The sequence below is a fragment of the Anneissia japonica genome, unplaced genomic scaffold (genome assembly GCF_011630105.1).
Source record: "Anneissia japonica isolate Jap-2015-1 unplaced genomic scaffold, ASM1163010v1 scaffold3334_len1275209_cov185, whole genome shotgun sequence".
In the NCBI taxonomy this organism is placed as follows: Eukaryota; Metazoa; Echinodermata; class Crinoidea; order Comatulida; family Comatulidae; genus Anneissia; species Anneissia japonica.
Window position 1 is genome coordinate 517781 of NW_022738561.1, and position 27605 is coordinate 545385.

At 34.1% G+C, this 27605-nt stretch overlaps 3 protein-coding genes across 5 annotated transcripts in view; 1 reads left to right on the top strand and 2 right to left on the bottom strand.

Annotated features, from left to right (window-relative positions):
* Window positions 1–16581, bottom strand: part of LOC117117616 (zinc finger CCCH domain-containing protein 13-like) — a 27875-nt gene extending 11294 nt beyond the window's left edge. Inside the window, exons 1-18 of the mRNA XM_033261982.1 lie at window positions 16454–16581; window positions 14880–15299; window positions 14419–14518; window positions 13799–13922; window positions 13319–13475; window positions 12185–12301; window positions 11605–11721; window positions 10798–10896; window positions 10336–10470; window positions 9582–9674; window positions 8581–8694; window positions 7754–8046; window positions 6559–6709; window positions 6304–6337; window positions 5672–6148; window positions 5135–5225; window positions 4356–4443; window positions 1276–1369 (exon numbers count right to left, since the gene is read on the bottom strand). Coding sequence (XP_033117873.1) covers window positions 1276–1369; window positions 4356–4443; window positions 5135–5225; window positions 5672–6148; window positions 6304–6337; window positions 6559–6709; window positions 7754–8046; window positions 8581–8694; window positions 9582–9674; window positions 10336–10470; window positions 10798–10896; window positions 11605–11721; window positions 12185–12301; window positions 13319–13475; window positions 13799–13922; window positions 14419–14518; window positions 14880–15293 — 2698 coding nt within the window. The 5' untranslated portion in view covers window positions 15294–15299; window positions 16454–16581. The remainder of the gene's footprint in view (window positions 1–1275; window positions 1370–4355; window positions 4444–5134; window positions 5226–5671; window positions 6149–6303; window positions 6338–6558; window positions 6710–7753; window positions 8047–8580; window positions 8695–9581; window positions 9675–10335; window positions 10471–10797; window positions 10897–11604; window positions 11722–12184; window positions 12302–13318; window positions 13476–13798; window positions 13923–14418; window positions 14519–14879; window positions 15300–16453) is intronic.
* Window positions 16582–16619: 38 nt separating this feature from the next.
* Window positions 16620–20265, top strand: LOC117117619 (trafficking protein particle complex subunit 1-like). Of its 2 annotated transcripts, none has more exons than XM_033261988.1 (5): window positions 16620–16638; window positions 17989–18112; window positions 18443–18513; window positions 19113–19251; window positions 19617–20265. In XM_033261988.1, exons 2-5 carry the CDS (start codon window positions 18014–18016, stop codon window positions 19737–19739), a joined length of 432 nt encoding a protein of 143 aa, XP_033117879.1. In that variant the 5' UTR covers window positions 16620–16638; window positions 17989–18013; the 3' UTR covers window positions 19740–20265. The 2 variants fall into 2 exon arrangements, with proteins under 2 accessions (XP_033117879.1, XP_033117878.1); XM_033261987.1 differs by lacking the exon at window positions 16620–16638 and adding an exon at window positions 16671–16817 and having other exon boundaries at window positions 17991–18112.
* Window positions 20266–20621: 356 nt separating this feature from the next.
* LOC117117617 (dynein regulatory complex protein 9-like) overlaps window positions 20622–27605 on the bottom strand; it is an 8351-nt gene continuing 1367 nt past the window's right edge. Inside the window, exons 2-9 of one of the 2 annotated variants that reach the window (XM_033261983.1) lie at window positions 26257–26406; window positions 25048–25295; window positions 24168–24296; window positions 23426–23669; window positions 23077–23151; window positions 22616–22747; window positions 21697–21798; window positions 20622–21423 (exon numbers count right to left, since the gene is read on the bottom strand). In XM_033261983.1, the coding sequence (XP_033117874.1) occupies window positions 21298–21423; window positions 21697–21798; window positions 22616–22747; window positions 23077–23151; window positions 23426–23669; window positions 24168–24296; window positions 25048–25295; window positions 26257–26382 (1182 nt within the window). In that variant the 5' untranslated portion in view covers window positions 26383–26406 and the 3' untranslated portion in view covers window positions 20622–21297. The remainder of the gene's footprint in view (window positions 21424–21696; window positions 21799–22615; window positions 22748–23076; window positions 23152–23425; window positions 23670–24167; window positions 24297–25047; window positions 25296–26256; window positions 26407–27605) is intronic. The other variant, XM_033261984.1, reaches the window with a different exon arrangement.

Here is a 27605-nt window from a genome sequence, read left to right on the forward strand (position 1 = left end):
GTATTTCACCCTGAACTGATTTTTATAATGGATTATTTGAGGCAGAATATTCAGGAAAGGAAGGATTTTAAAAGGTGATTCATAAATTTATTAAATCCCGCCCAAGGACAAAAACGAAAAATGCTGAAGGTTAAGAATAACATATAATAAGCTATAACCTTATAATGTTAGGATACCATCAAACACGTAGGTGTAAAATGAGGCGAGGCTGACAAGTTAGATAAAGAAACCTACATTACTAATTATAAATATTAATATGAAATAAAAACTATTCAAAATATTTGTAGGAGCCATGATTTTATGGATATCATTACACAAATGTTAAAACACTCAATTAAAACTATTAGACTGTATTGCTCATATTGACCAGATCAAATATGAAATACTTATATTTTTTATAAGGTTATTAATATATTTAAAGACTAAATATAATTGAACAATACTTGCAATACTACAGTATCAGTAATATTGTTCATCAGAAATTCATGACATGTGAATGAACTTCTAAGCCTGGTTCTCACGAGGGCCCTTGTATCAGGATCGGGAGCTAACCGTTCGCGCTAACCGTTAGCGGTATCCGGATACACTAACGGTTAGCAAGCGCTATCGGTTAGCAAGTTGAGGGCGTTTCTATCATCAACCAATCACACGTACGCGTTTACAATTTCCAGTTTCTTATTGGCCAGTGATTCGATCATCATATTGTTGGTATCCGGATCGAGATTTTCTCGCACGGACGCACGGCAGCTAACGGTTAGCAGGATCAGGATCCTGCTAACCATTAGCTGCTGTGTGAGAACATAGCCGTTATTAACTTCAATTTTAATAACGTTTTATGTGCAAGGACTTTTATTAAATTCTTTTTAAACTCTATTTATATGATCTTTTTATAATTTTTTAAATTGGTTTATATGTTTCTATGTAATGTATTTCATACATCGAAAACCATGTTGTACACACTATCAAATAAAATATGTTGTATCTCGTACTAAATTTAAAATCACTGCAGAAATCCTGCGAGCCACCCAGCTTTATTAACCACCTTGCTCATCCTTAAAATCCACCAATGCTATAATACACTTTTCTTAAAATGTCTACCACCCATCCTTAGTTTTTTCTACAGCTACAAGAGTCTGTCAGCTAAGATAAAAGTCAATATGAAAATTAGAAACAATAATATTATTATTATTTATATTCGATAATTGGAGAGGAATGTAGTTTCATACAATAATTCTAAATACATGGTTAAGGGAGAGAAGTGTGGCAAGCTTTTACCTTTTGCAGTGTTGGTAGACTGCGATGGTGAAATGTCTTTGGGTGACTCAGCATCTTTACTGAGGACAGGGGATCCTGGCGATCTCTCCAGCAACTAAATGAAAAAAAGAATGGCAACATTCTCAAAAAACTTGTGAATTGAATTTTCAGGTACAATTACACAACATTACTAAATTACTATACAACAGATATGAAATCATGTGGCATAGTTGAAAAGCCTTAGTTTTCCAGTCCAACTGATCAGTGTTCGAGTCCACCACCAAGGGAAATAGTCCTGTTTGAGAACTAAAAAGGTATTTGAGTATTCTTTTATGTACTAAATGCAAAAATAGAGATAAATAGAGTTGTTGAGTTTTGTTTTGATATTGTTGGATAGAGACATAAGTTAGCAAAATACAGAAAAACAAAATATTTACTCAAGCCGGGAACTCACTGCATGCGACGGTCGTCGGCCGATGCATTTCTACGAAGAATATAAAGCCTCAACGTGTGCGCAATGGATCTTTTTTAATGACGAACCGTTCGGACTGCCACTGACAATCAGCGGTCTAAGGCTTACAGGGAGCAGGTTGTCAAACGCTCACAGAGAGCAAAGGTGGATTTGTCTGCCATACGACTGTTGTACAACACAGTGAGTGTAGAGGGGTAAGAATGTATCAGTGTGTAGAGTGGGACCCACTTTTGAGTTATGTTACAGCAAATATACTTAAAGTATTACTTTTATGTCATATTTATTTTTGTCATTTTATCAAGTGGAAACACATAAAATGAATAAATGAAATAAAATAAAGAAGGAAGTTAGTACTTTCATCACTCATTTTAAAAATACTACATATAGTTGTAGTTAAGATGACTTATCTAAAATCTACCTGAAAACAAGAATGTTAGAAAAATACAAACCAGCTGTTCCACATTTTCATAACCTAATCATCAAATTGAATCTAGCAGATAATAGGGAAAAAACCTAATAAGGATACTTAATTTTGATTGGCTAATTGCAATTGGCATAAACTGATTGGTTTAATTCTTGGCAGGTGAGATTTATTCAGCTTCAGCAGCATTTGAACTTGTTTGACAATTGCCAAATCCAAACGGTGGAACGTTGATGAGTTTATTGGCAGTGACACAAGATTTGACACCATTGGTTTGACAATCAAGAAATCCACACATGGACACTTATTAGCTTACGATTGGCAGTGACACCAACGAGTTTGACAATTGGCAAATCCAATGAGGCATCCTGATGAACCTATAATTGCTAGTGACCTAAGGTTTGAAGAATTGTGCATCAATGTGTCACTGTCAACATTAGGCTGATCAGTGGGCCCCATTGACATTCTTTAATTGCCAAACAATAGACCGAATCGGAGGCTCGAGTCACGTGACTTATAGTGGGTATTAGGGTTTGTTTACATCTATCGAGATCGTGAGACGACAGCGCATTAAATATGGCTTCGCCTTGTTGTTGATGTATTCGTTGCAAGAGTATTATTTTACAGTTATTTTAAATCCAAAATTAAATCATAGGATGTTTGAAGTTACTGCCAAGGATAATGATCATCATATGACAATTATTATTACATACTGGCATTAGGATGCACCATAACAACCATGCCTATAATTATCACCAGCCTGTGTCACAAGTTTGGTTGAGCAATCAGTACTGTTAAGGGTTATTTTCTATTTTATTACCTACAGTACTCGACTAAATAAATATATAGTCAAGGCATAGCAACTCCCTCCCTGCTCCGAGCCCTGGTCAAGGCTTAACACTCACATTGCAGCCTAGGCCTATGTACAGAGATTGCCATAGTAATTATAAATCACTATTTAAAAAAAACATAGGCCTACTGCTTTACTTTACTTTGGGTCGCTGTCTAAAAAACATAACTCTCTCAATATACTGTGTTCAATGAGCGCATTGCGGTTTACGATGTGGATGTTTATATTTAGTGCCCACTATATGTCACGTGACCAGCAATAGCTGGAGTCGCCGATTCGGTCTATTGGTGTCAAATCTTGTGTCACTGCCCACCATAAGTTCATCATCATCATTTCATTGGGATTCTGCAATTCATTGATTGTCAAACCATTGATATAAAATGTTGCATCACTGCCAAGTGCCAACCATAAGCTCATTAGTCTTCTCGGATAAGGACTATAAACCGTAGGCCCAGCGTATAGAATGGCTCGTGTGTACTATAAAGAACCTAGTACATCCTTCGAGACGAGTAGGGGATACCCCGGTGTACTGGAACAGACAGCCCCAGTGGTGGGTTACCGGGTAGCACAGACACAAAGGGGCCCTTAGGGGTGAAGAAAGTCATTGACCAAGTTCCTAGTCCACATATCAAGCGCCCTGAGCATCTTACATTAAATGGATATGTGGGCTATATAAAAATACACTATTATTATTATTATTATCATTCCATTTTTTGATTGTCAAACCATTGGTAGTATCAAATTCGTGCCACTGCCAGCTATAAATTCATCATCGTCTTTTCATCGTTGTCCATTCCAACAGAGGAACACTAGTTTGACGATTAAAAAATTATGAAATCAGATGTAGAAATAGTAATGCTTTTAACGATGCTCTAAAATATTATACATTTATTCTTCAATACGACACATAACAAGTGATTTAAAACAGCTGAGGGCTCAGCGCTCTATGTAATTGAGGTGAAAATTAACAAAATTATGATTAAGAAAAGCTCTAAGTTAAGATAAAACAATTGTATGGTCCATAGTACAATTGTCACTACAAACTGATTGAACAGACAGGCAGAAAAGTAGTGAACATGACAAATTTAATCTAGCTAATGGCAGTGAGTGATGTTCTTCACACTTCGTGGATCAAACAACTTAGCGAATACAATTCCTTGGCACACGTGAAGGAAAAATACATTTACTAAAAATAGTAAGTAGATTTTCTATCAATGAGCACACTTCCTGTCTTCTCTGCTTGTTCGTCATGGTGAAGGATTTGCCGCTTACATGTAAAGACCGCGATCTTTACAATATTTGAAATCCTTGACCCGGGGACTAAATCATTAAATTAAATCATACCATAGAAGCCCTACCATTTGTATGTAGCGTTGAAGCTCCTGTTGTTTCTGGGTGTGTTTCTGAAACTTGTCCGTCAGTGTGTTATAAGTATCCCTTTCTATCCTGCAAAAATCCAACAAAAAAAAAAGCATTTCTTAAGGATAACAGCTTCCAATGTTGTGGCATAAGAAATACTGAGTTATAAGATTCCTGTTATATTATTCTTACCGAAATTAGACTATAATTTATGTTTTAAAAGGTAATTTTGGAGCAATAATTGTAATATCTATTGATATTTTTAAAATTTTTTCCTGAAGGATTAATAAAGTTTGACCGTGACTTTGGAGCAACTATTCCTTGATCAGAAACTAGTCAGTGGCATTCTTTTAATAAATAAAACACGTTAAACCTGGCATGAATTTTCTTCCTTTAAGACCCATCACAGATTACTTGAGAAATAGATATAGCTGATTAAACAAATGGTATGTCTTTGTATGACTACAGTGGCATATCTGGGAGTCTTGAAATGGGGGGAGGGGGAAGCAAAGGTGGCGCTCGATTATTAAATGAGGGGAGTGAGGTAAGGTGATATGAGGTAGTTATTGGGAAGCAACCCTTTTTGGGGAGAGGGTGTATAAGAGACAGGTAGGGGATACCCCGGTGTACTGGAACAATATGCCACTGCATGACTGCTTAATTTGGATTATTTCAATGTTTCATGATAAATTTTTGAGAACAACATCGATCCTGTAACAATCAGTCCCATAGACTTTTATTGTTGTTGTAAAGCATAAAAAATAAACGTATGACTTACACGGTTGATTCCAGGGGGCCTACTGACAGATCTGTGAGGCTTTCTTCCTTCTCGGGAATTCGGTCTACTGTTTCATGTTCTTGTTCACTAACTGAAAAAATAGAATTGTGGGAAAAAAGTCAAAACCAAATAATAATACAAGTACTATAGATTAACAATTAATTAAATACTTTTATATTTGTATAGTAATAAAAGTATTTAATTAACAATTAATTAAATACTTTTATTACTACACAAATATAAAAGCTTTAAAGAAATTGAAACAAGTTTCATACATAGGTAATTCTTTTTTATCTTTCTTCTATTTTAATGTTTTTTGATATTTTGTGTTGTTTTTCATGGGATTTTAATGTTGTATTCATATTGAGCCCTCTGGAAGAACAGTAACATTTTACTGAAGAGGTAACGTAATATAAAGAACAAATTAATAAATAATAAATAATACGTAATCTTAATTTGTTATTATTAATATTCTCTTTATCAATACAGAATGAGACGTAAATAGTACAGTACAGTAATAACCAAGTTTTCACTTACCAAAACTACTTGTTTGCTGATCATCATACTGAGGATGCAGGGGTTTGAATGAGGAATTCTCGGACAAGGCAGGCTGGGTTGATGACACCGTACTAGGGTAGCTTAACTGCATGGGCTTGAATGAGGAAGTCTCGGACAGGACAGGTTGGCTTACCGACACTCTACTAGAGTGACTTGACTGCAGAGGCTTGAACGAGGATGTCTCGGACAGGGCAGGATAGGTTACTGACTGCCTACTAGGGTAGTTTGACGACATCTCCATCCTAGATTTATCCTGTGTGATGCGCACATCAGGGAGTTCTTGCACGTACCCATGAGGGTGATGATGATGTGTTGTCGCATTGGTAACACCCCCTGCCGAAGATGTGTAAATACCTGACATCTGATTGGTCAGCTTGACAGCGGGTGATGATGAGGCCAAAGGATATGATTGTTTTGGTGGAGTCCATGCTAAATTGCTGGTACCCGACCTTGAAACTATAAATAAATTAATATGGATGCAAATATGGAGTAATTTCCCTATTAGAAAACTGTGTTATTTTAAGAAACAATTCATTCTCATGCCTTCTAGTTATGTATGACATAAAATATTAAACTACATTTTTAAAATATTATAATTAAGATAAACTAACCATTTTTCTGGAATGTATCATAATTTCTTATTTCCTGAAAAAATAAAATACAGATTTATGTACTTCTTTAAACAGATTTATTTTCAATCGATGATATTTGCAGAGTGTGTGGCTGTTCAAGAGGGCCCATATGACATGACCTTTGAGATAGGCATGCGCAATTAGAACTGCAAGAAGGCTTATTGTTTTACTTATTTCTAGGGCATCAGAAATATTTTTTGCTTGCTGTTGGATGTTTTTTAATCATTTTAATACCTTGTGATCATCTGGATTCCTGAGTACCTGGATCCACTGCATCAATTCCTGGCACTGCCTCTGGAACTGCCCAATGATGTCACAATAATGTCCACCCTCCAGCTCAAGTCTTTGCTTCAAAGAGCTCATTTCCATGTTACTGTCATCAAGCCTGGATAAATGAAAACAGGGAAGAAAGGAATAAATGAAAATGTCTAAATAAAATTAACCTTTAATTTGGTGAGGTTCTAGGTTGCAAGAACTAGGGGGAAATGAAGCTTTAAGATGCTTGTTCTTGGTAATCAGTGAGCAGTGAAAAATTATAGTCATTCTTGTAGGTGTGATTAAAAACTATCAAGAATCGCACTCATATTTCATGATTTAAACATCCGATCATTTTTATGTTGTGTTACAGCTTAGTGCAAATTAACATCAATTACAAGAAAACAGGATATATGCAAAATGGCTAAACAATTTGAATGATGTCTTAAGCTCTGTTTAAGTTTTATGTGACAAATAGCTGTGACTTGCTTATGTGTATGGTATGTACTACAGTATAAATCATGGGAAAATCAGAGACACTGTCAGAGGAAACTTGTATGGATGCAGTGGCATATTAAGGGGGAGGGCAGGGTCGCCAGTAGCCCCCTCCCCATTAAAAAAAAATTACCCTCAAGTAGAAAAAAAATCACCTATCACCTTATTTTGCATAGCTAGCTCCCCCTCAATTAATAACCGATATCCCCCACTTCAATTTCGTGCACCCATAAGGGGGCCCCCATTTCAAGACTCCTTGATACACCACTGTATGGTGGTGGTATTTTATAGATGCAGGATGTACTACATGTGTAGTGAAATCTTACTAATGACTTTATCAAAACATAGTCTGAGATTTAAGTAAAGTTCCTGTTTCTTGCAATGAAGACCCTTGTTCAAAAACCAACTAGCATCTGTTTAAAAATTGGTGTCTGATCACTTGGCTACTCAAATAATGGCGATAGCAGCATAGCTCAGTCGCCTAAACTGGTGGTAGCCACTGTGTGTTGCCTGGAGTTAGGTTGGATATGGGACGATTTATCTTTTAAGTGTCAGTACTGGTACTGCACTGTGGTCCCTGGGGCCCAAGAATTAAAATTTCAATTTTGATTTCAAAATAAGGCTAACAGTAAAAATCTAATTTAATTAATTGTAAAAAAATAAATATTATGAAATTAACCTCTGTTGCAGATCTTGCGCAACATTTTTCCATCTCACGGTCATGCTCTGTAACTCCTCATGTGTCTTTGCTTCCATTGCCTCTATCTCCTTCTGATGACCTTCTAATAAATTTTGTACTTGCTGTCGATGAGACTCTTGTACTTTCTTCTGCTCCTGTTGCATTCGAGACTCAAATTCCTTCATTCTGTTTGCGACTGTTTTCTCGACCTCCGTTTGTGCCTCTGTCTCCTTACGGAGTCGGCTAGCTTCAAATTTTGCTGCCTGCATTTCTAACTCTAGTCTCAAATTCTCCTGTAGGAAAATATTCTGTTATTAAACATATGTTATCTTCAATTATTGTCTTTAAATGTATTATAAGTTTATATTATGTATTACTGTGTATTTTAGCATTATTTAAATATTATCTATAATGCTGTTGGTATTTCAACCTTAGAAAAAAAATTCATACAAACCAATGACAATGAAAAGAAGTTGAAATAAAAACAATATTGAGAAAAATAACAATAATGCAGCAAAAATTCATGCAAGCATTCATACTGGATCAAGAGCTCACACAATTTAACACAAAAAATGGCAAATATATTTTAGTATCCAAATTTTTGTTAGATGCTTTAAAACCATTACACCTTTTGAAATTCTTTTTATTCAATCACACAATATTTAATTCATATTAAACACAAGGAAACTGTTAACTTACACTTTACAATTATAATACATCAATGTAGTAATTAATTAGTATAGTAATTAATTAATACAATAATCAATCAATATACAATGTAATTATTTGGTATAGTAATTAATTTTTCCTGCAAGTAAATTACAGACCTTTTCTTGTTCAATATCTTGCAGTTGTTCCTTCAATTCCATCATTTCAGCATGCAACGTCTTGACAAGTTCCTCAGCCTCAGTTGACTTTTCTAGTGCAGCAGCAGAACTTACCTACAAAAATTTGAAGAGATTATACGTTTGAATAACAGCAAACATCAATTAATATTAAGAGCAGTCACTTCATAGTGTACATACCACCGACCTGTGCCTGAATAACCAAACATTATGCAGGCTGGGTATGATAGGCCATATCATTGTTATTTGTATTCAGGCACATCAATTTCTTCAGCATAAACTTAAAAAAATAATTTAATCGTACGTCGCTGCAGCATACCACCATTCTATGCCTGAATACGAGGGCGATAACATTATATTATTTTATGGTCGAAGGTAAAAAACTTAATTTCCATGACCACGACCTTTCTTCAACAAATTTAAGGGTCTCTTTCTTTGATTATTATGTACCATTCCAGTAAATTGTATGATCCATTCCTTGGTTTTTGCATAATCTTGCTAACAGAGAGAGCAGTGAATACATAACCTCCTTTGGAAGAGATAATGATTGGTTACCTTGGATAATAAAGGGAATTCATTATGATAACTGATTTCTGAGTAACTTTTTACTTTTGGACATTTATATCATCCTTTATTATTATTATTATCATTATCATGCAGTTTTTTATTATGTTTAAAGCCATCATGTCGAATATTACCCTCCACAAACTAAAAATTCTCATAGAAAACTATTATCATTATAATTATTTTAAATTACTACTACTAATAATAACAATAATAGTAATAATAATGTTATCAAAATTATAATTTTATTAATATCAATAATCATTTATATTTATTTACCTGTTCTGAAAACTTACAATATTATTTATAATTATTTTAAATTACTATTACTAATAATAATAATAATAATTATAATAATAATAATAATGTTATTAAAATTATAATTTTATTCATATCAATAATTATTTATATTTACTTACCTGTTCTGATTCTAATTCTTTTAAATGTTTCTCACTCAAAAGCTGTAATTCCTTCTGCAATTTAATTTGTATTTCCAATTTCAAATCCCTTTCCTAAGAATGGAGAAAAAAAACATACAAACATCATTTCTGTTCTACTTAGATACAAGCAAGTACAACAAATATAAATTAACCATATTTTAACTGATGTAGGACTATTTCCATGAAATTTCATTGCGAGAATATTTCAATAGCAGGAATTTATACTACACAATTTACATAAATCAGCGATCATTCTTCTGAGAATATTTTTATTCTCAAAAGTGTTTATCAGTGATAAGGGAATGAGGATGTATGCATGTGGTTAGCAATGGCATGTAAGTCCTGAGAAAGATGGTTCTATTATTTTTTTAGAATGTCCTGGTTAAGAGTCTACGGCAATGGTCAGTGCATCCAGTTATTATCCAAGGAATATACTTCACCCCATATTCCTTCTCAGTGGTGCATAAAGAATACAAAAAAATTTGTAACTATGGAATTGATTGTGTGAATAAAGTTGACATCTGTCACAGAAAGAAAAAAAAAATACTATGGGATACAAATTCCAACTGAAATTCAATGTTCATGATCACAAAACTGAACCATAACATTTTTTACAATATCACTGTTCCAAATTTACTAACAATATATTGAAATGTGCACTTGAATGTTAAACTTCCATATTCTAAGCACACCAAACATATCTGTGAGGAAATATATGTATACACAGTACTACCTTTGCAATTCTGTCTTGTAGATCTTTTATCTGTTTATATAAATCTTCTTTCATTTCTTCAGAAGCTTGCCTTTTCTGTTTCTCTTCTTGCACTAACTGTAAACTTTCTTCCCTTTGTTCTTTACATGCCTGAATCTGTAAAAAATACAAATTAATTCAATATACAGTAATACTTTAATCAGCAGTATAATTACTGATTTGAAAATTTGTTTTAACACATGAACACCATCCAACAACAGGGAAGACAACTAGCATTTAGCAAGTTGCACTGACTGATGAAGATACGATGATATCGTTTCAAAACATAAACGTTAAAGTTTTGGTTGACTTTAAACAAATTTTCAAATCAGTATGCATAAATATAAACCAAATTAAGTTATTTGAACAAGCTGTATAAATGCTGTACAAGTTTTGAGTTATGGGACATTCCATTTTCCTTTACAGGGGTGTGAATACTCTTACCTCAGTTTGCTTATCTCTCTCAACTCGAATTGCTCTTTGCTGTTCCTTGCTGAGCTGGTCAACGGCTTGGGCCAAATCCTTCTCAAATGTAGCCAGCAGCTGGGAAGAAAATAAGTGATTATTTATGACTAGAATAGTTTTTTAGGGAATTATCTTGCCATTGGATTTAAACCCAAGACTTACTGCTTTAACTTTTTTATTGTTTTCATTTCCAGTTCATAATGACAACATTTTTGCATTGACCCATACCTCACACTAGTTCATTACATTTGTCAATGCTTTTAAAGCCAAGTTTCAGTGTTAAGATTTTTCCTAGTAATTATTATATTTCTGACAATCTCTGTAGTAATAGAGGTCAACATCAGTTATAGTGAAGAGCAATATTGTTTCTTGAGATGAAGACAAGACAAGACTTGCTGGTACCGGTTTACTGTGTAGCACAGACACAAAGTGACTCTTAGGGCTGAAGAAAATAACTGAATAACGAGCTACTGGTACACACATCCAGTGCCCTGAGCATCTTGTTTGACAAACAATATAGAATATTACTCTCCAGTTTCATAAATGTATGACCCAATTTCCAGGGTAACAACGTAACGAACATATGTCTTGGCATTAATGCGCTAAATAAATATAAAATATATAAATATATAAATATATTAATATTATATATTCAGGTCTGTCCATACTATCAAATTGTCTTTGACAAACAACTGTTGTATGCCCATATATAGTCATGATGTGATGTCATCATGACTATATTTAGGCATGTCCCACATTTTACTCTGGAAAGGGCGTCATTCTCACCTGTTTTTGGCGTTCTTGCATTTTCTCGGCCTCCTCTTTTTCTCCTTTCATTTTTGCAATAATTGCTACTTTTTCTTCTTCATTTTTCTTCCATCCATCTACAACCTTTGCTAAAGTCTAATAGAAAAAGACAATTTGTTAACATTTACAAGCAAAACAAAATAGTTCAATATGTTAATAAATGACTGGTTATATTTTTTTGATATCTGCCTTTTTTAGCTCCTATTCATTAGCTTCCTTTTAATAAACAACATAATTTCATAAAAATATTAAAATGAGAGAAATCACTCATCTCAGCTGTTGACATAGCATAATGTTCCTAAATGTCAATTGTGGTGGGGTATGTGGGTCATTAGGACCTTAGGTGAGTAACTTCCCTATCCCATAATGCATTGTTAGGTTAGGGTAGGGGTATGCAGGTCATTAGGACCTTAGAGGAGTAACTTCCCTCCCCCATGATGCATAGTTTGGTTAGGTTTCTTTGATTATGTTGAGAGAACCATACACATGCGCCAATTAATTTTCTTTCGGTTGAAATAAATTATATCGTAGCATATCGTACTGCTTTTGCTAGACTCACCTTGTCCAGCTGTTGTACCATAATATCCTTCTTTCTATCTGTGGAGACAGCTACAGCAAGTTGCTGCTGTGACTCTAGCAGCTTGGCCTGTAACTCACTTATTTGCTCCTCACAATGCTAAAAGGTGGTCGAAGGAAGGGGTGCCAACAAGGATGGGGAGATAAAAATTGGATTGAAAAAAAGACAAAATTATATAATATTAAAATATATTAATTTGATTTAAATCATAGTAGAAGCAGGATAATTTCTGAAGGAAATTTTTGTAAGATTTAGCAAAGAAGAAAAGTCTTCGGATGCTAAAAACAAATTAATTAGGAATGTATACAGTTATTTTCAGGGATATCTATTATGTTCCGTTGCATTCCTTCATACTCCTAATGTAAATTCCTGCAATTAATAAGATCAGATTTTGCCATTGAACAAAATTAAATTTCTTTGAAAAAAAGAAGATTAAATTAGGAATCTACTCATGCAATATGTTCCCTTGTATAAATTTGCAAAAATGCATGGAATAGATTCCTGTACTGCCAGCACCTGCAGATTGAGATCTGCAGGCGTTTCTACCAGCAGCGATTAGACAGTGGCAAATCAATTAATTTCAGTCCATGATTCAGTTAGTAGTTTTAGCATATTATCTTTTTATTATTCTGTATGGTACTTTTTAATATTTTATCTGTATTTTAAAAATTTTTGCAATTCTAAGAATTAAGACATGTAAGCAATGAGCATTGTAATTTTGTTTTTTCCAGAATGAATAAAGATAACCTTTACCATGATTTAATTCAGATGTTGATTTAAACACTCAGCTGTGATTGTGTTGTGAAATGAAGTGGAGTGGAATTATACTTTATTGGAGTTAAATAGCTTGGTGGTTAAGATGCTTGCTTTCCAATCCCAGGGTCCTGGGTTCAATTCCTGTCACAGTAACAGGCATTTTTCTCATGACCAAAACAACTCCACTCTTTAAGCCTTCTTACGAGACTTGGTCTATGCAAAGCATCATGTATTTATGTTTGCCATGAGAAGGGATTGCCAACTATCTAATAGGATCATGATTAAGTCGCTATTGATAATCCTTGGCCATGTGCATAAAAGAGAAAGAAATCAGAAGAAAATGGTATAACTACTACCAACCTTTCTCCTGTATCGTTCTCCATCTAGGCTATCTCTTAGGATCTGGTTCTCGGTGATTAGGGACGAGTTTGGGACGTATGCATGCCGCTGTTGGAGAGCACCTCGATGGAAGACAACACCACTGTCCAAGGAGCCGGGGGACACATGCGGCTTCATACTAAACGGGAAAAAAAAACTTCTTTAAAGACACTAATATACAGTACTGTATATAAACATATTTTGTAAGAATATTGGGAAAAATATGGACATGCATGTGGTGGGTGTTTTGTGGGTGTATATATAACAGGGTTTGTAGCCTGCCATTGGATGTGGGTATTCATGAAGTCTGTCAGTGGGTATGTTGTGTGTCAGTACTTTTGTGTGGGTATCAATAACAAAGCTTGTAGCCTGTCAATGGATATGCTGTGGGTATTCATGTAGATCATCATTGGGCATGTTGAGCATATTCTGTGGGTATTTTTTTTACATGTAACTGAGTACCTTAACAGTGCTTCAGTTTTCATACTCTCCAGTGATTCATTTTGACGCTCATTGTCATGGAAACCATTGCTAAACTGGTCACTCACAGGGGAGCTAGCACCATGATTAACATTTTCATTTTGGTCTGAAAGAAGAATATGTATAGACATAGCTCATATAAAACAAATTGGTAAAATTCATCAAAGTATTTACTTTATCCTGAGCTTTCTACAATGAAAATTGGATGTGTAAAGCTCTGTCCACTCTACCAAATTTTCTTTGACATAAAACCGTTGTATGCCCATATATAGTAATGATGTGCCTATATATGGTCATGATGTGATGTCATCATGACCATATTTAGGCATGTCACATGTTTTTGTCAAATAAAATTTGATAGCCTGGACAGGGCTTTAGAATGTACTAAATCCTGCAGTTATCATTGCAAAAAAAAAGGCAAACACGCTATTTTTTCATACTTCCTGGAGGGTTTTTTTCATACTTCCTGGAGGGTATACCTAGTCATACTGCGATGAATAACATACAACCTTGTTTAAACAAATCTAGGCAAGGTGGATATGAACCAAGCACCCTGGAATTGGCAGGCAAGCACCTTAACCAACCAAACTACAAGCACTTACAGGTGGTTCTGCTATTGATAGGCGAGATTATGTGATGCAGGCTTTCTCGTATTTCCTCCATCTTTGAAATGTCTTGACTCACTTCATGGATACGGTGATGCTAAAATGAACAAAGAAGTTTGAAATAATGACACGAGAATGACAATAACATGAAATATAAATGTTGTTTGTGGAGCACTAATGTCAAGTAAAAATGTTAAGCAAAGAAACCTAAGCACAGTTCGCCCTCTAATTCGAGACCACCTTTGGAACCCGAAAATTTGGGGTGGTCTTGTGGTTTGGTCTCCACATAGAGGGTTAGCTTAGTGTAATAGTTTAAAGATTGTTATTTGGTTCTTTGAAAAATTGGTGTCGAATTAAAGGTGTCTCGGAATTAGAGGAGTGTCGACTTGGAGGGTGCACTGTACTGTAATAATATTATTTGATTTAAAAATTTATACAATTTTTCTTATGATAGCTACCTCATTCTCTGTAGGCATATCATTGAAACTACTTGTAAATAATTCTTTCTTGGCCTTCTCTTTTGTCCCATATGAATATTCATTTCCTTTGTAGTTGTGATCCTCTGATTTCCTGTTTGAACCACGGATCGATGGAGAAACAGACACACCAGTGTGCCTTGATGGTGTCAGGTTCCTGGAAACATTCCCAGCAACAATAGACTCGGTGACACTTGTCGTGCTCGATGATGCAACATTTCCTGACCTACGTGTAGGAGATTCATGTGGACGTGGATCTGCTGACAGCCGCTGTTCAAGGTTCGCTAGTTTAGTTGAAATTGAGTCAAGGTGCCTATTGCTGTAGGCCAACTGGGCTTGTCGATTGAGTGGCATTATTCCACTCATCATTTCAGTTTCGGACAGGCCATGAGCCATTACGTTCTGTTGAAAAAGGAAGCAAGAATTTATTTACAAAACATCAAGCAACAGTACAGTAAAAAAAATTAACGCTGTGGCTAGAGATACGGTACAGTATCTTAACTTCCATTTGCTAAAGGCATGGTAAATTGCATTATCCAATAAAATGCTTTCATATGACTTGAGAAAGGACAGTACAATCACAGATTCTATACAGTATAAGGCCTAAGTATTTTACCTTTATCCGATATAGCATTTGACCTGACCTAAAGTGAAAGTCTACTACATTACTTTTGAGTTTTTTCTTTTCTTTTTTTAAAATAATATCACATCATTTAAAAGAGTCAATGTAATTCCTTGCATCTCATTTTCATACATTGCTATAGGCATGACCTATTGTTTCTATTATAACCACACATGTGAATATGAATGTGACTTTGTGAAATTAATCAAAATTGAATACTCCATTAATTATAAAACTAATAATTACAGATTTATGAATAAAAATATTTCGTAAAATTTTAGGTTTAGTATCTTCTTTATTGTTTTGTATTTTTCTTTTTTGTATTCTGGGTGCACAATAATATGATGGGTGGCATTGATTCAAAAGTGAACCCATTCACAACAGTTACTTCAAATGTTACTTCACCAACTTCCTCTGCATTCAGTGAGCGATATCACAAGTCTTCATGAACAATGACGTTACACCACTGGTGGCGGCATTTTATTGGATGATGCAGTTTACCATACCTTTCAGTAACGGAAGATAAAATACGGTACCGACACAGCAAAAAATAAATACAGTAGGCCTAGGTCTAATAAGCTTAAAAAGAAAAGTTTGTGGACAGTAAAAAGTAGAAAGTAGGTTAAATCACACCTGGCCAATTAAAATTTAGCCTAGGCCCTAGGCCTTGGGCCAGTATGTAGGCACCATTGGATTAGGCCTAGGCCATTAACTGTTACACATTACTAGGCCTAGAGTACAGGCCAGACATGCCCTAGGGCTAGGCCCAATCTATAGCAGCAGCGGCAAACAAGGCAAGTTAACCTGTCTTGACTTGTTGTGCAGCATACCCTAGGCTCTTAGTTACGGGCTTAGCTTAGACTAGTTTTTAAGATTAAAAACAAAAACCCGTATACACCTTTCGATTAATTATTACCACGAAAATGTAAGTTACCTGAATGTAGACACTAAATACTTTATATGATAAGTATTTAAGCACTTTCTAGTCAATAAAAACCATAACAAAAACTTCCAACAATGTCAACCGGATGGTTTTTGAAAACGCCTCCAGGAAGAGCGCCCTCTGTAGATGACGAGGAAAACTTTTGAGACGTTTTCACATCCAAAATTTTGAGACTGATATAGCCTATAGTATAGGCCTAGGTAGAGGTTGGTGGGCCTAGCTTTCATAAGCATTTATAATTTTAAATAAATATTCACTTATTATTATCGCAAAAGTCAACTGGTCTTAGAGAAATAGCCAATAATTTTGCAAATTCTGGCCTTGCCTTTTTGAATGTTGTCAGAATGATTCGACGGTATTTATTTTAGCTAGGCTGGCTAGCTAGGCTAGGCCTAGGCTAGCTAGCCTAGCTAAGCCTAGGCCTAGGCCTAGCTAGGCATAGCCCGGCGGTTACTCCTGTCTCTGCAAGCAAGAGGCGTAGCTTAGCTGTAAGGCATCATTATTATTAGGAGGAAGAGTCTAGCTAGGTAGGCCTAGAAGCTTATGCCCATAAGGTTGCTCACTGAACTGTGGTGGTGTAATTCCACGTATCGTAAGGTTGGCCAGGGTCCAGGACTAGGTAAATCGACGCAAGTCAAACTTATGGCGAGCTCAAGAAATGAGTAACAAATAGGCCTGCTGGGCTCTGGGTCTTGGACTTAACTGGTAGTCTTAACTCCTCGAATAAAGCCGGCTTTATCACGGTCTTACTAAAGTCATTCCTCTAAAGACCATTGCTATAAAACAGTCTTCCCTAAGACCGCTTTGAGTATTGAAACGCAAACAAGCACTCCCTGGTAACAGAAGATTTAGGGCGACGTCATGCTTGCTCAACGCACGCAAATGTATCGAAATGAACGTAAATAAACGGCGTAGATCTATTTTTACAGACGCTGAGGAGTGTGCAGAGTATTCGTTGTTTGATTCTCTGACTTTGATGATCTAGGACGTCTTGCCATTGCACTGTTAGATTAATCAGCAGAACGCCATGATGAAAATGATTTAAGACCGTTTTAAGCCTCCTCCGAGTAGGCTTTAAAATTTAAGACGGCTAACTGGTTAGACCACGGTATAGCAATGGTCTATAATCATAGACCAGTAGCGACGTCACGATTATAGCCAGCTAACCGTTAAGACCGTCTAAAGACCGCTTATAGCAATCTGCCCATGTTTTCAGAAAGCCTGCATGGGGATTTTCCGCGCAAACATTTGGCGCAGAATTCCGTTGGAACATTTTATAAAATAAGGGCTACTTTCCTCGCAGATTTTGCCGAAAATTAGGCTTTGACCAAGTCTTAATATAATAACCAATGCAATTATGCAGCAATTACAATTTCACGGACCTATTTTCCGCACAAATTTCAGCTGATTTTTTAGATATCCTCCGCACAATTAAAAAAATTTACAATATGGCTTGTTGGTAATTTACGTTATGTTTACCGGTATGTTCATTTTATTAATTGTTTTTTCATATTTTGTTTTCAACCAGGAGCAGTGTGAAGATTGAACAGTATGACCATATACAACCTTTATATATTTGATCGCAATGGAACATGTTTATGTTACCAGGAATGGATTAGAAGGAAACAATCAGGCATAACAAAAGATGAAGTAATTATTATGTTTTGTCATTTTATTATTTTTTTACAAGAGTATTTCTATATTTATTCAGGTATTAAAGTACAAAGCAGCAGCATTGTGTGTGTACGTTTGTCTTGTGTCGCCTACAAGTAGGACAGTGATATATTTGCTATTGACAATCCTAAATAAATAATAAATATAAATAAAAAAATCTTAACCACTAAGCCACTCTATTTGGAATACCAAAAATATGTTTTATTGTATTTGACAGACTTTAGAAATACATTCATTGGCATTTAATACATATTTGATTATTAGTACTGTATATAATATTTAAATGTTTTTTTTTGTTTTTTTCAGGAATACAAACTGATGTATGGAATGCTATTCTCAATTAAATCTTTTATCAATAGAATTTCTCCAGTTGATACGTATCCTTTTAATGAAAAATTTTGTTAAGAATTTAAAGATTGAATGCAAATTGGGTTATACATTTTAAGTACGAATTAATCATTCATCAAAAATTTGTAGAGCTCCGGAATACAATACAAGCAGTGTTTGATAGCACTGCAACAGTAGCTCAGAGTCATTAGTATGAATTATATATTAAGTACTGACTCATATTAACATTATTGGTAATTGTCTTCACTCATTTTTTACACCTACCTTACTCAGGTCAGCATTGCTGCCTTAGTGGTGCATGGTTGCGGAACCTGAGGTACAGGCCAATGGTGGAAACTAGTGGAGCCCAGCATACACCTTATGTAGGGTATCTGCATACATGGCTACAAAGAGAGAGTGACGCTCACCCAAGTATGGCTCATGTGATATATGGTTAACTATTTTCTGGTTCTTTAACTGGTGTTTACCTTCTTGCAAAGGAGCACCATGAGCGTTGTCCCTTAAACAGATACCGGCACTTTAAAAATTTTCATTATTATTAATATTGTTATTATTATTATTATTATTATTATTATTATTTTCTAGTATGTCTATTATGTCAATGTTGATCCTTAATAATGTAAACCAGTAAAGATGGGTTCCTTAGTTTTAGTACCAACTCATATAAACTTCATTTCTATGAAACACCTAGTGGACTGAGGTTTGTCATCAACACCAGCTTGAATGTTGGCTGTTTAAGAGAGGTGCTTCAACAAATATATAGCAATGTAAGATACCATTTTTATTAATTGCATCACTTATTCAGTGGTGGATTGGAAACAGAGGGTGCCCTACCCAGGGAACAACTTTCACAGATGGAAGGTCTGAACCACTTCAGCCCCACCGTAAGAAAATTTGTGATTATGGTAGATGGCCGTAAATGGCACTCTCAGACTTAAATTTTCTCCATTTAAAAAAAATATATCTATAAACAAACTATTGTGTTGCATTTTGAATAAATTTGTCTAATCTCCATTCAGTAAGATAGCTCCATTCTCATTATCGTAGATATAGTTTTAATAAATTATTTAGTACTGATAAAAAGTTCAAAATATCAAAACTAAATAGCCGATTTTTTTTTCTTTTATTACAGATTTATGTGGAATATGTTGTAAAGAATCCAATGTGTGAATTAGATAAAGCAATTGAGAGTGAAATCTTCCTCAGCAAATTAGACAGTTTTATAAGGAACTTGCCAGCATACTCAGCAAAATAGAGCAACACATCAAAGAGTAATCCTTTAATAGCTGATACTCAGTCAACAGAAATTTACAGATGAGGGTGGATAAAATTAATATATACCATAGTCTTAAAAAAAATCCTCAGTAAAGTCAGCATTTCCATGACAGATGAGCCACACTCAAGACTAGTCCACCATGATTATTAGGGCTAAGATGGACAATTGGGTTATTTCACCTCTAAATGCCCTAAAGTGGCACTCTGAGGCCAAATGTCTCTGGCTTATAAAATGATTAATTTTCCCCGAACCGCCCAAGTTGTGTAACAGTGTGGTCATACAATCATTGCTATGCTGTACAGCATTTCCATTACCTTGCCTTTCCCCCTGTTGTTCAGGCTAAGCATGCGACCTAGGTTTTGTATGTGTATGATGTTTTATCCTTTTTGAATAAAGTTGTTGAAATGAAAAAAAAAAAATTACTTGGGTGGCTATAATTTTTGATTATCAATAGTGATAAAAACAATTTTTATTTTAAATTTCAGATTTAGATTTCTTTAATAACTTTAACTGGCAGTAAAATACTGAATTGCAAGAAGTTTACAGTATATACAGATAAAATTATTATCTTTTATTCAAGGTATATTTATTCATAAAAATGTGTACGCTGTACTTAAAATATGAGAATAATCTATGCTTGAATAATGCACGATATTTTCACCTTCAGTTAGATCTGTTGGCAAATTGCTTTTCAGCAAAAAAAGAAAGGATGATGAATTGTCATTTTGATAAATCCATTAGGGTAAACCTCGTCGTTGAAATGTTCTGCAGACTTGGATAAGGCTTTTCTTGTAACGGTACATAATGGTGAAATCTATTGTTCTTTATTCTTTATTCATTGTATATTGTTTAGATAATACCTGTATGGTAGCTTTTATTTATCATATATCATGCCAACAAGGCAAGCATTTTATATTTCATTCTATTTTAAGAATTAATCAACAAGTGGGTTAAAGCTAATTTAGTTACTCTAAATTAATGAATAAATACGAATTTGATAATACTGTATGTATGTATTGTGAGAAGTGAAATAAAATTTAAATGTGAATATAAACACAAGATAAGTTTCGAATTAATTTTCCATTTTTGTCAAGGTTTTCAAAGAATGTAAAGAGTAGCATATTATATCATTGATTTTCATATATTTTACAGTTATGTTCTTTAGATGGCAACACAGACACATAAACATGTGGCTGAAACTACTGTAGGAAGGTAATAGAAATATAAACAGAACACAAACAAATCTGACAATTATCTTCGCCATTGCACTGGATAGGATTTAAAGATAAAGACACTGAAATTAATTTTAGGTGTATGTATTTTAACCTTCAATAAGATGCTTATCGGCCATGTATTACAATAGCCATTATTACAGTACTGTACAGGTAGTTAGAATTTCTGCCTGAAATGGTAAAAGTTGTAAAGTTTATTAATTTAAACACTTTTCATCGTGAATCTTTCATTGTACAGTATTTATTTACAGTATTACCGAATACTTCAAACCTAATTGATAAATTTCATGTTATTGATCTACTTTTTATTTTTTCTTCTTTCCCTTCTTTTTTCCTCCTGAGCCCTTCTTTCCTTTCTTTCCCTTCTTTTTCTTCTTACTGTAGGGGCCGAGCTGTCTGCGTACCATTACACCCCTCCACCATGATTGTACCTGTTAAAACAAAATTAATAAATTTATATATTGATAACACATCAAAAAGAAGTGTATAGTAAACTGTTTCTATATATGTGTCACCATCTTAACTTTAGATTTCAGGGGCTCAAAATTCATAATATGAATATATTATATAATCTAGTGTAACACAAACTATGAAAAGATACCAAATAATATAAATACATTAACACTATTGGTATTTGAAACAAAAGATAAATATCTACTGTATATATTAGCTATTGAATTGTTGAAATTTGACGGAATACTAACAGCAATAATGGATTTCAACTCCTCCTCTTCTTGTTGTTCTTTCCGTCTCTTTTTCTCTTTCTCAACTCTATCTTCAACCACTACCTTTTCATAGTCTGAATACTGAAACAACACGTAAATGAAATAATTTTAAGGATGCATGGAATACCTTCTTATATCCATGGAGCTTGTCGCTATGCTCCACTCCTGTTGCTAAGATCCCATAAGAAGATAAATGTACGAAAATGCGCATTTGTGGAAAAAGTGCATCATCCTAGCCCTGTTCCCACTGTTCTGTTGGTAAGTTTGATTGACACTCCAGAACTTAGAAGGGTCCATCATGGGGATCCAATCAGTGAAGCTGATTGTAGCTCTGTCCGCACTAGTTATATGTGAAAAATACCTGCGACTTGCTCATAATATGAGCATGGTGAAGTCATATCACACTCATTTTTGTCACATACGACTTGATCTTGTGTAGACAGCTTGTAAAGTGGAGTTTTTTTTTTTTTGTTTTTTTTGAGAGAAACATCCTGACTTTGAACCCAGGACCCAATGAAAGGCAAGCATATCTAAATCATCAACCTCAACTTTATTTAATAAAATCTATGGAGTTGAACACACGGTTCTGGGATTGAAAGGCAAATATGTTAACCACCAAGCCATAGCTGCACTTCATCAGCACTGCATGATTTGAACCCTGGATTGGAAGGCATGAATTTTACCACTAAACCACAGTTCCACTCCATCAACATTGCAGGATTTGAACCCAGGACCTTAGGATGGGATGATCAACATCTTAAACCCCAAGCTAGAGCTCCACTCCATCAACATTGCAGGATTTGAACCCTGACTCTAAGATAGGAAGGCTAGCATTTCTACCACCATAACACAAGTTTGCCATTATCAGACATTTAGGCAAGAAAGGAGCTACACTCACTAATTTAGTAAGTTCCTGTAACCTTGCTAGGTCGTTTGCCTTTGATGCCTTCAGTACGTCCAGCTCATGTGTTTTTGCTTCAACATCTTTGTCATATTTTTCCATCCAGTATTCAACCCTCTGATCCAGTTCCTATTGAAAAAACAAAATAGAATTTATCTCTCATGTATAATGGACTAGTATAATAAGTCCAAGTTTAGAAAGCAGTAAAGGTAGGGTAAATAGAAACAAATAATTAAGGAGCATATGAAGCTATTATTAGGCCTACTGACAAATTCTAAATTTGAAATAGAGGAGGTCCAAAAATGTTTTGATATGTTGTAGAACTGATTTTTCTAAGACAGAAAAAACTGGGGAACGGTGAACGAGATACAGATTTTTGAATATTTAAAAACTGGGGGAAAAAGGAACGTAACCGCCCAATTTTACACTTTTTGGTGAGACAGCAATAACAAACTTACCAGCTGGTGTGTCTTCAGGTACTGTTCTATCTCCTGATTCACTCGAACTTCTTCATCAATCATTTTCTTGTATTGCTTAAAAAAAAAGGTAATATATATTGAGGGTCAATCATGGATGCACAGCTCCTCAAACCTGAAACTACTATGTGGCTAGTAGACCAATATTAAATAAACAAAATAATATTTTACAAATAAACTGTATATATAAATAAAAACAGCTTTGATATTAATTTAGTATGTATCACAGCCAACCACAAAGTGAACATCTCAGGATGTTTACACTCTCAACATGCATTCAATTGATTGAACCCAAAATCTGGTTTATGACCCAGCTTTTCCCAATCCTCACCTCTATCTCTTCCTTCATCTGTTTATCTGAAAGGAAGCATCGTTTCTGTGTCTGCTGAACTGTGACCTCGGCATCCTTCTGTACATACTTGCCCTCCATGTTGGTTTTTGCTTTCATCTCTTGCAGTTGGTCCTTCAAGTGAGCTATCATTTCATCTCGCTGTTGAATTTCGTCCTCACGTTCCGACTTGATGTTGGTTATCTGCCGCTGTAACATCTTAATTCTCTTCCTCCCTTCTTCTTCTCTGTTACAAAAAAAAAAAAATTGTCTTCAAATCACCAGCTTTTATTTTGTTATAATTTATATAGATGGTTGATTACAGTAAAAAGTGAAAAAAAAAACAGACTTAAAAAATGGATATGGTAATCAAAAAACACAAGCACCTCCCTCTCTCATACACAATAAAAAAAAAATGTTTTTATGCTCCTGGAAATCAACAAATTAAATAGCAAAATAATTATATTTACAAACAAATAAAACATGTATTGTTTATAAACAAAACCGAATGATATTTTAATTTTCCTATTTTATTGATAGAGTATAATAATTATAATAAATAGCTTGCCAAAACAATGGATTTTTCATAAAATCTCAGTGGTGGGTTTAATGAGTTTAACATACTTCTTGGTGGAAACATAACCAGCTTAAACATGAATGAAAATACAATAACAGTACATAAATTATAAATACATTTTTAATATATAAAAATTGCCTAAAAATTAGAATCTGTAATAGTTCTTACTTAAGAATAGTATTCTGTAGTTCTGTCTTATTATCCTGCTCGAGCGTAACAGCGTCAACCAGTGATGTAAAGCAACGCTCTTCCTGCATCTCCTGCAGTGTGGCAGTTAAAATATCTTGAACATATTGCCTGCAAGAGAACATGATGAATAGCAATTACAATACTGTGAAGCTTAGTAAGGAACAGTCGAGTTAAACATTTATAAGAAATATGAACTGCTACTGGAATTAAAACCAGTAGCAGTTTATAAGAAATATGAACTGCTACTGGAATTAAAACCAGTAGTAACAATCAGAAAAATGTTGGCAACAGTGGTTCATTTCAATGTAGTTACAATCTTTGCTCAAATGTTTTGGGAGAACCTTAACATATACAGTAATATGTTGTGAAATTTGAATGATGTAGCAACTACAGTATATGTTTTGGGGCCTTTTTTTTAATATCTTAAACTATATTCTTAAATAATGTAAATTTTATTAATCAAATGTAATTGTAAATAATAATTAAAAAAAACCGATATATTGCTTGATATTTTATCTTAATTGTAAAAAGATTGTACATAAATTATTAAATCAGTAGGCCTTTTTCAACAATTTTATTATATTATTGAATTAATATATTTTTCGGTAATTTATATTTGTATATATTATTTACATTGTCTTTATTTTTATTTTCTTCGTCTTGTACAATTCTGTATTACTTATATGTTAACTTCAATTTCATATTTTATACAAATAGCAATAAAGTTGATCGCATTCATACTGTATTGTACAGCCAAAAAGTAAATAATACTTTTCCATAAATCAACATAGTTTATACTTCTTCAAAACAACTGATAAATTTGAAATACAGTAGTACTTATGAAGGAATGGATTCTAACCTGTCTTTCTGTGTTTTGGCTAAATTGTCAGATGTCAAAGGGCTCTGTTTCAAGGCTTTGGAAAAGTGATTTGTTTTTAATCGTAGCCCTCCGATGACATCACCAATCTCTTGGTTGTTTTCTTGGGCTCTCAACTGATCTTTCTTCCCACCTTCCCTTAACTCAGCTCTCTTCAGGATCAATTGTTCATAACGAGTCTCAAGATTACGCTGGCTTTCAAGGATGTCCCCAATTTCATCTCCAACAATCTACAGAAAAAAAGTTCAGAACATTACTTCAGTATCCTAATACAAAAGCACAGTCCTATCAATAAAATTCCCATCCACATGTATTCAAGCAGCCCTCTCAATAGAGAGAGAGAGACCGTGGTCACCTCACGATTATCATTATTATCATGAAAAATAATACTTTTTAAACATAGCTGAGTAATCTTAAACAATAATTTCATGTATATTTGAAGTCATACAAAAGAATCTGAATCCCCCACCCCCTACCTATCCTCTACTGCATACTGTGGTAGATGTGGAAAGAAGTCAAAATGAAGCTACTACTAATTGTATACTGTAATGTCCGGTGGGTAGTCACAGACCAAGCCCATATGAATTTCAGCACAATGACGCTGCAAGTTATGGATTATGGATTATTCTCCTAACTTTAAAATATTCGCGTACTCACAAAAATGTTGATAATTGTGAAAGTCTCCTAAAAAAATTAGAAAATTACTTATCTTGATGAAAGTGACCTGTTTTAAAATGTTTTTCTCATAAACCAAGTGTTTTTACATAATCTTACATTACATACACAATCAAGTATAATAATATAAATAATAAAGTATAATAATACATAATAAAGTAAAGTAGTTTTTACATATTAAAGTATTAGACAAACTCTAATAAATTACTTAAATTGTTCAACTTCAAAATGATGACACTCAGGAATAAAGTCTACAATTTACAATAAATTAAAGTCAGTTTAATTGAGTAAATGAGCAAACAAAAACTTAAGTCTGGGTTGGTAAAGAGAGTATAATCAGAATGTCCAATATCAAAATCCACTCCATTATTTTAGAATAAACTAATTCTGAAATAAAGCTATGCCTTCAAAATTAAAAGCGGGGCATTATATTTACTAGAGTAACCAAATATCCCCTATATCATTTAAAATATTTTTCCTAGGGGTAAATAGATTCTTTGGAGTGTACTGACTGACCTCTTTGGCATCTGCTCGGTTCTCTAGGGTTGATGGCATTATCTTTCCAAGAACAGCCAGTTGATCAATAGTGTCTTCAACCACTGTTCCAAGATGGAGTGCATCCAGTTGTGTTAGCAATGCCATGTTTTAGTTGATGCTCTTTTTCTGCTAAATTGCGATAATTTAAGAGAGTTTTTGATACTAATGTAATAAAATGCATATTTTCAATTGTATAAATAATAACAAATACTTATATAGGCCTAGCACCAATTCAAAATTTATTAAAATTGCTGAGGAAATATGAGAAGTTAACATTCCTGTAATAATAAGTTTTTAAATTTCTCTATAAAGAAAGCAATTTAGGTGAATCACGAACTGAAAGCGACAAGTAAAAGGGGCTTGAAAAGAAAATAAGGCACATTTACGATAATTTTTTTTTCTTTTTGCCTTTACGAGATGGAACTGTCAAGAGATTTTTAGATGAAGAACAATTATGGTGAAGAAGAATAGACCTGTGGTAAGGTGATTTATTATTGTAATGTTGTATGTTTGAACTCAACCAAATTGTTAAAAAAGCAAATTCAAAATAAATGTTGAAAATGCCCCTGTAATTTCAATTTTTTGTTACTAATTAGTTGAGCCTTGTCTCCTTAAACATTAGGCCTAGCCCTTATAAGACTAACAGAGCCAAACAGTACAAACAAGGCCTAAGCTAGGCTTAGTACGAATTCGATCCAACTCGGCCACAAGTCAACTCGGCCACAGTCAACTCGGCCATAAGTTAACTCGGCCACAAGTCAACTCGGCCACAAGTTAACTCGGCCACAAGCCAACTCGGCCACAAAAAGTTTGGCTACAGTCAACTTGGCCACAAGTCAACTCGGCCACAAGTCATCTCGGCCACAAATCAACTCGGCCACAAGTCAACTCAGCCACAAGTCATTTACTGGTACTACATTGTACTAATTGTTACTATTATTGCTGTTATTATCGTTGTCATTGTTATTATTATTGTTGTTTTTATTACCGTTAGTTTTAATAATTATTATTAGTTTTAGCATTAACATTATATATTGTTCAAATTTTTGCTGATATTATTATTATTACAGTATCATATAAATAATAAATAATTTTCGATTTTTATTATTATTATTCATATTATTATTATTATTATTTATTAGTATTATAATTTTAATAATAGTAATTTAAAAAGTTGTTGTTATTGGCGTTTTATTAGTATTTTTCTCATATTATTATTATTATTATTATTATTATTGTTGTTGTTGTTGTCACCTTTATTTTCGATATTATTACCCTATTACTAGAAATTGCAAATTGCAAGTGAAGTGCTGCGAAGTACAACTGCA

Excerpts from the sequence above, each read along its gene's own strand:
- LOC117117619 (XM_033261988.1), top strand. The coding sequence starts at position 18,014 with ATGACCATATACAACCTTTATATATTTGATCGCAATGGAACATGTTTA. Across the intron at positions 18,514-19,112 it reads AGAATTTCTCCAGTTGATAC|TAAAGATGGGTTCCTTAGTT; the intron begins GTATCCTTTTAA and ends AATGTAAACCAG. Across the intron at positions 19,252-19,616 it reads TTCAACAAATATATAGCAAT|ATTTATGTGGAATATGTTGT; the intron begins GTAAGATACCAT and ends CTTTTATTACAG.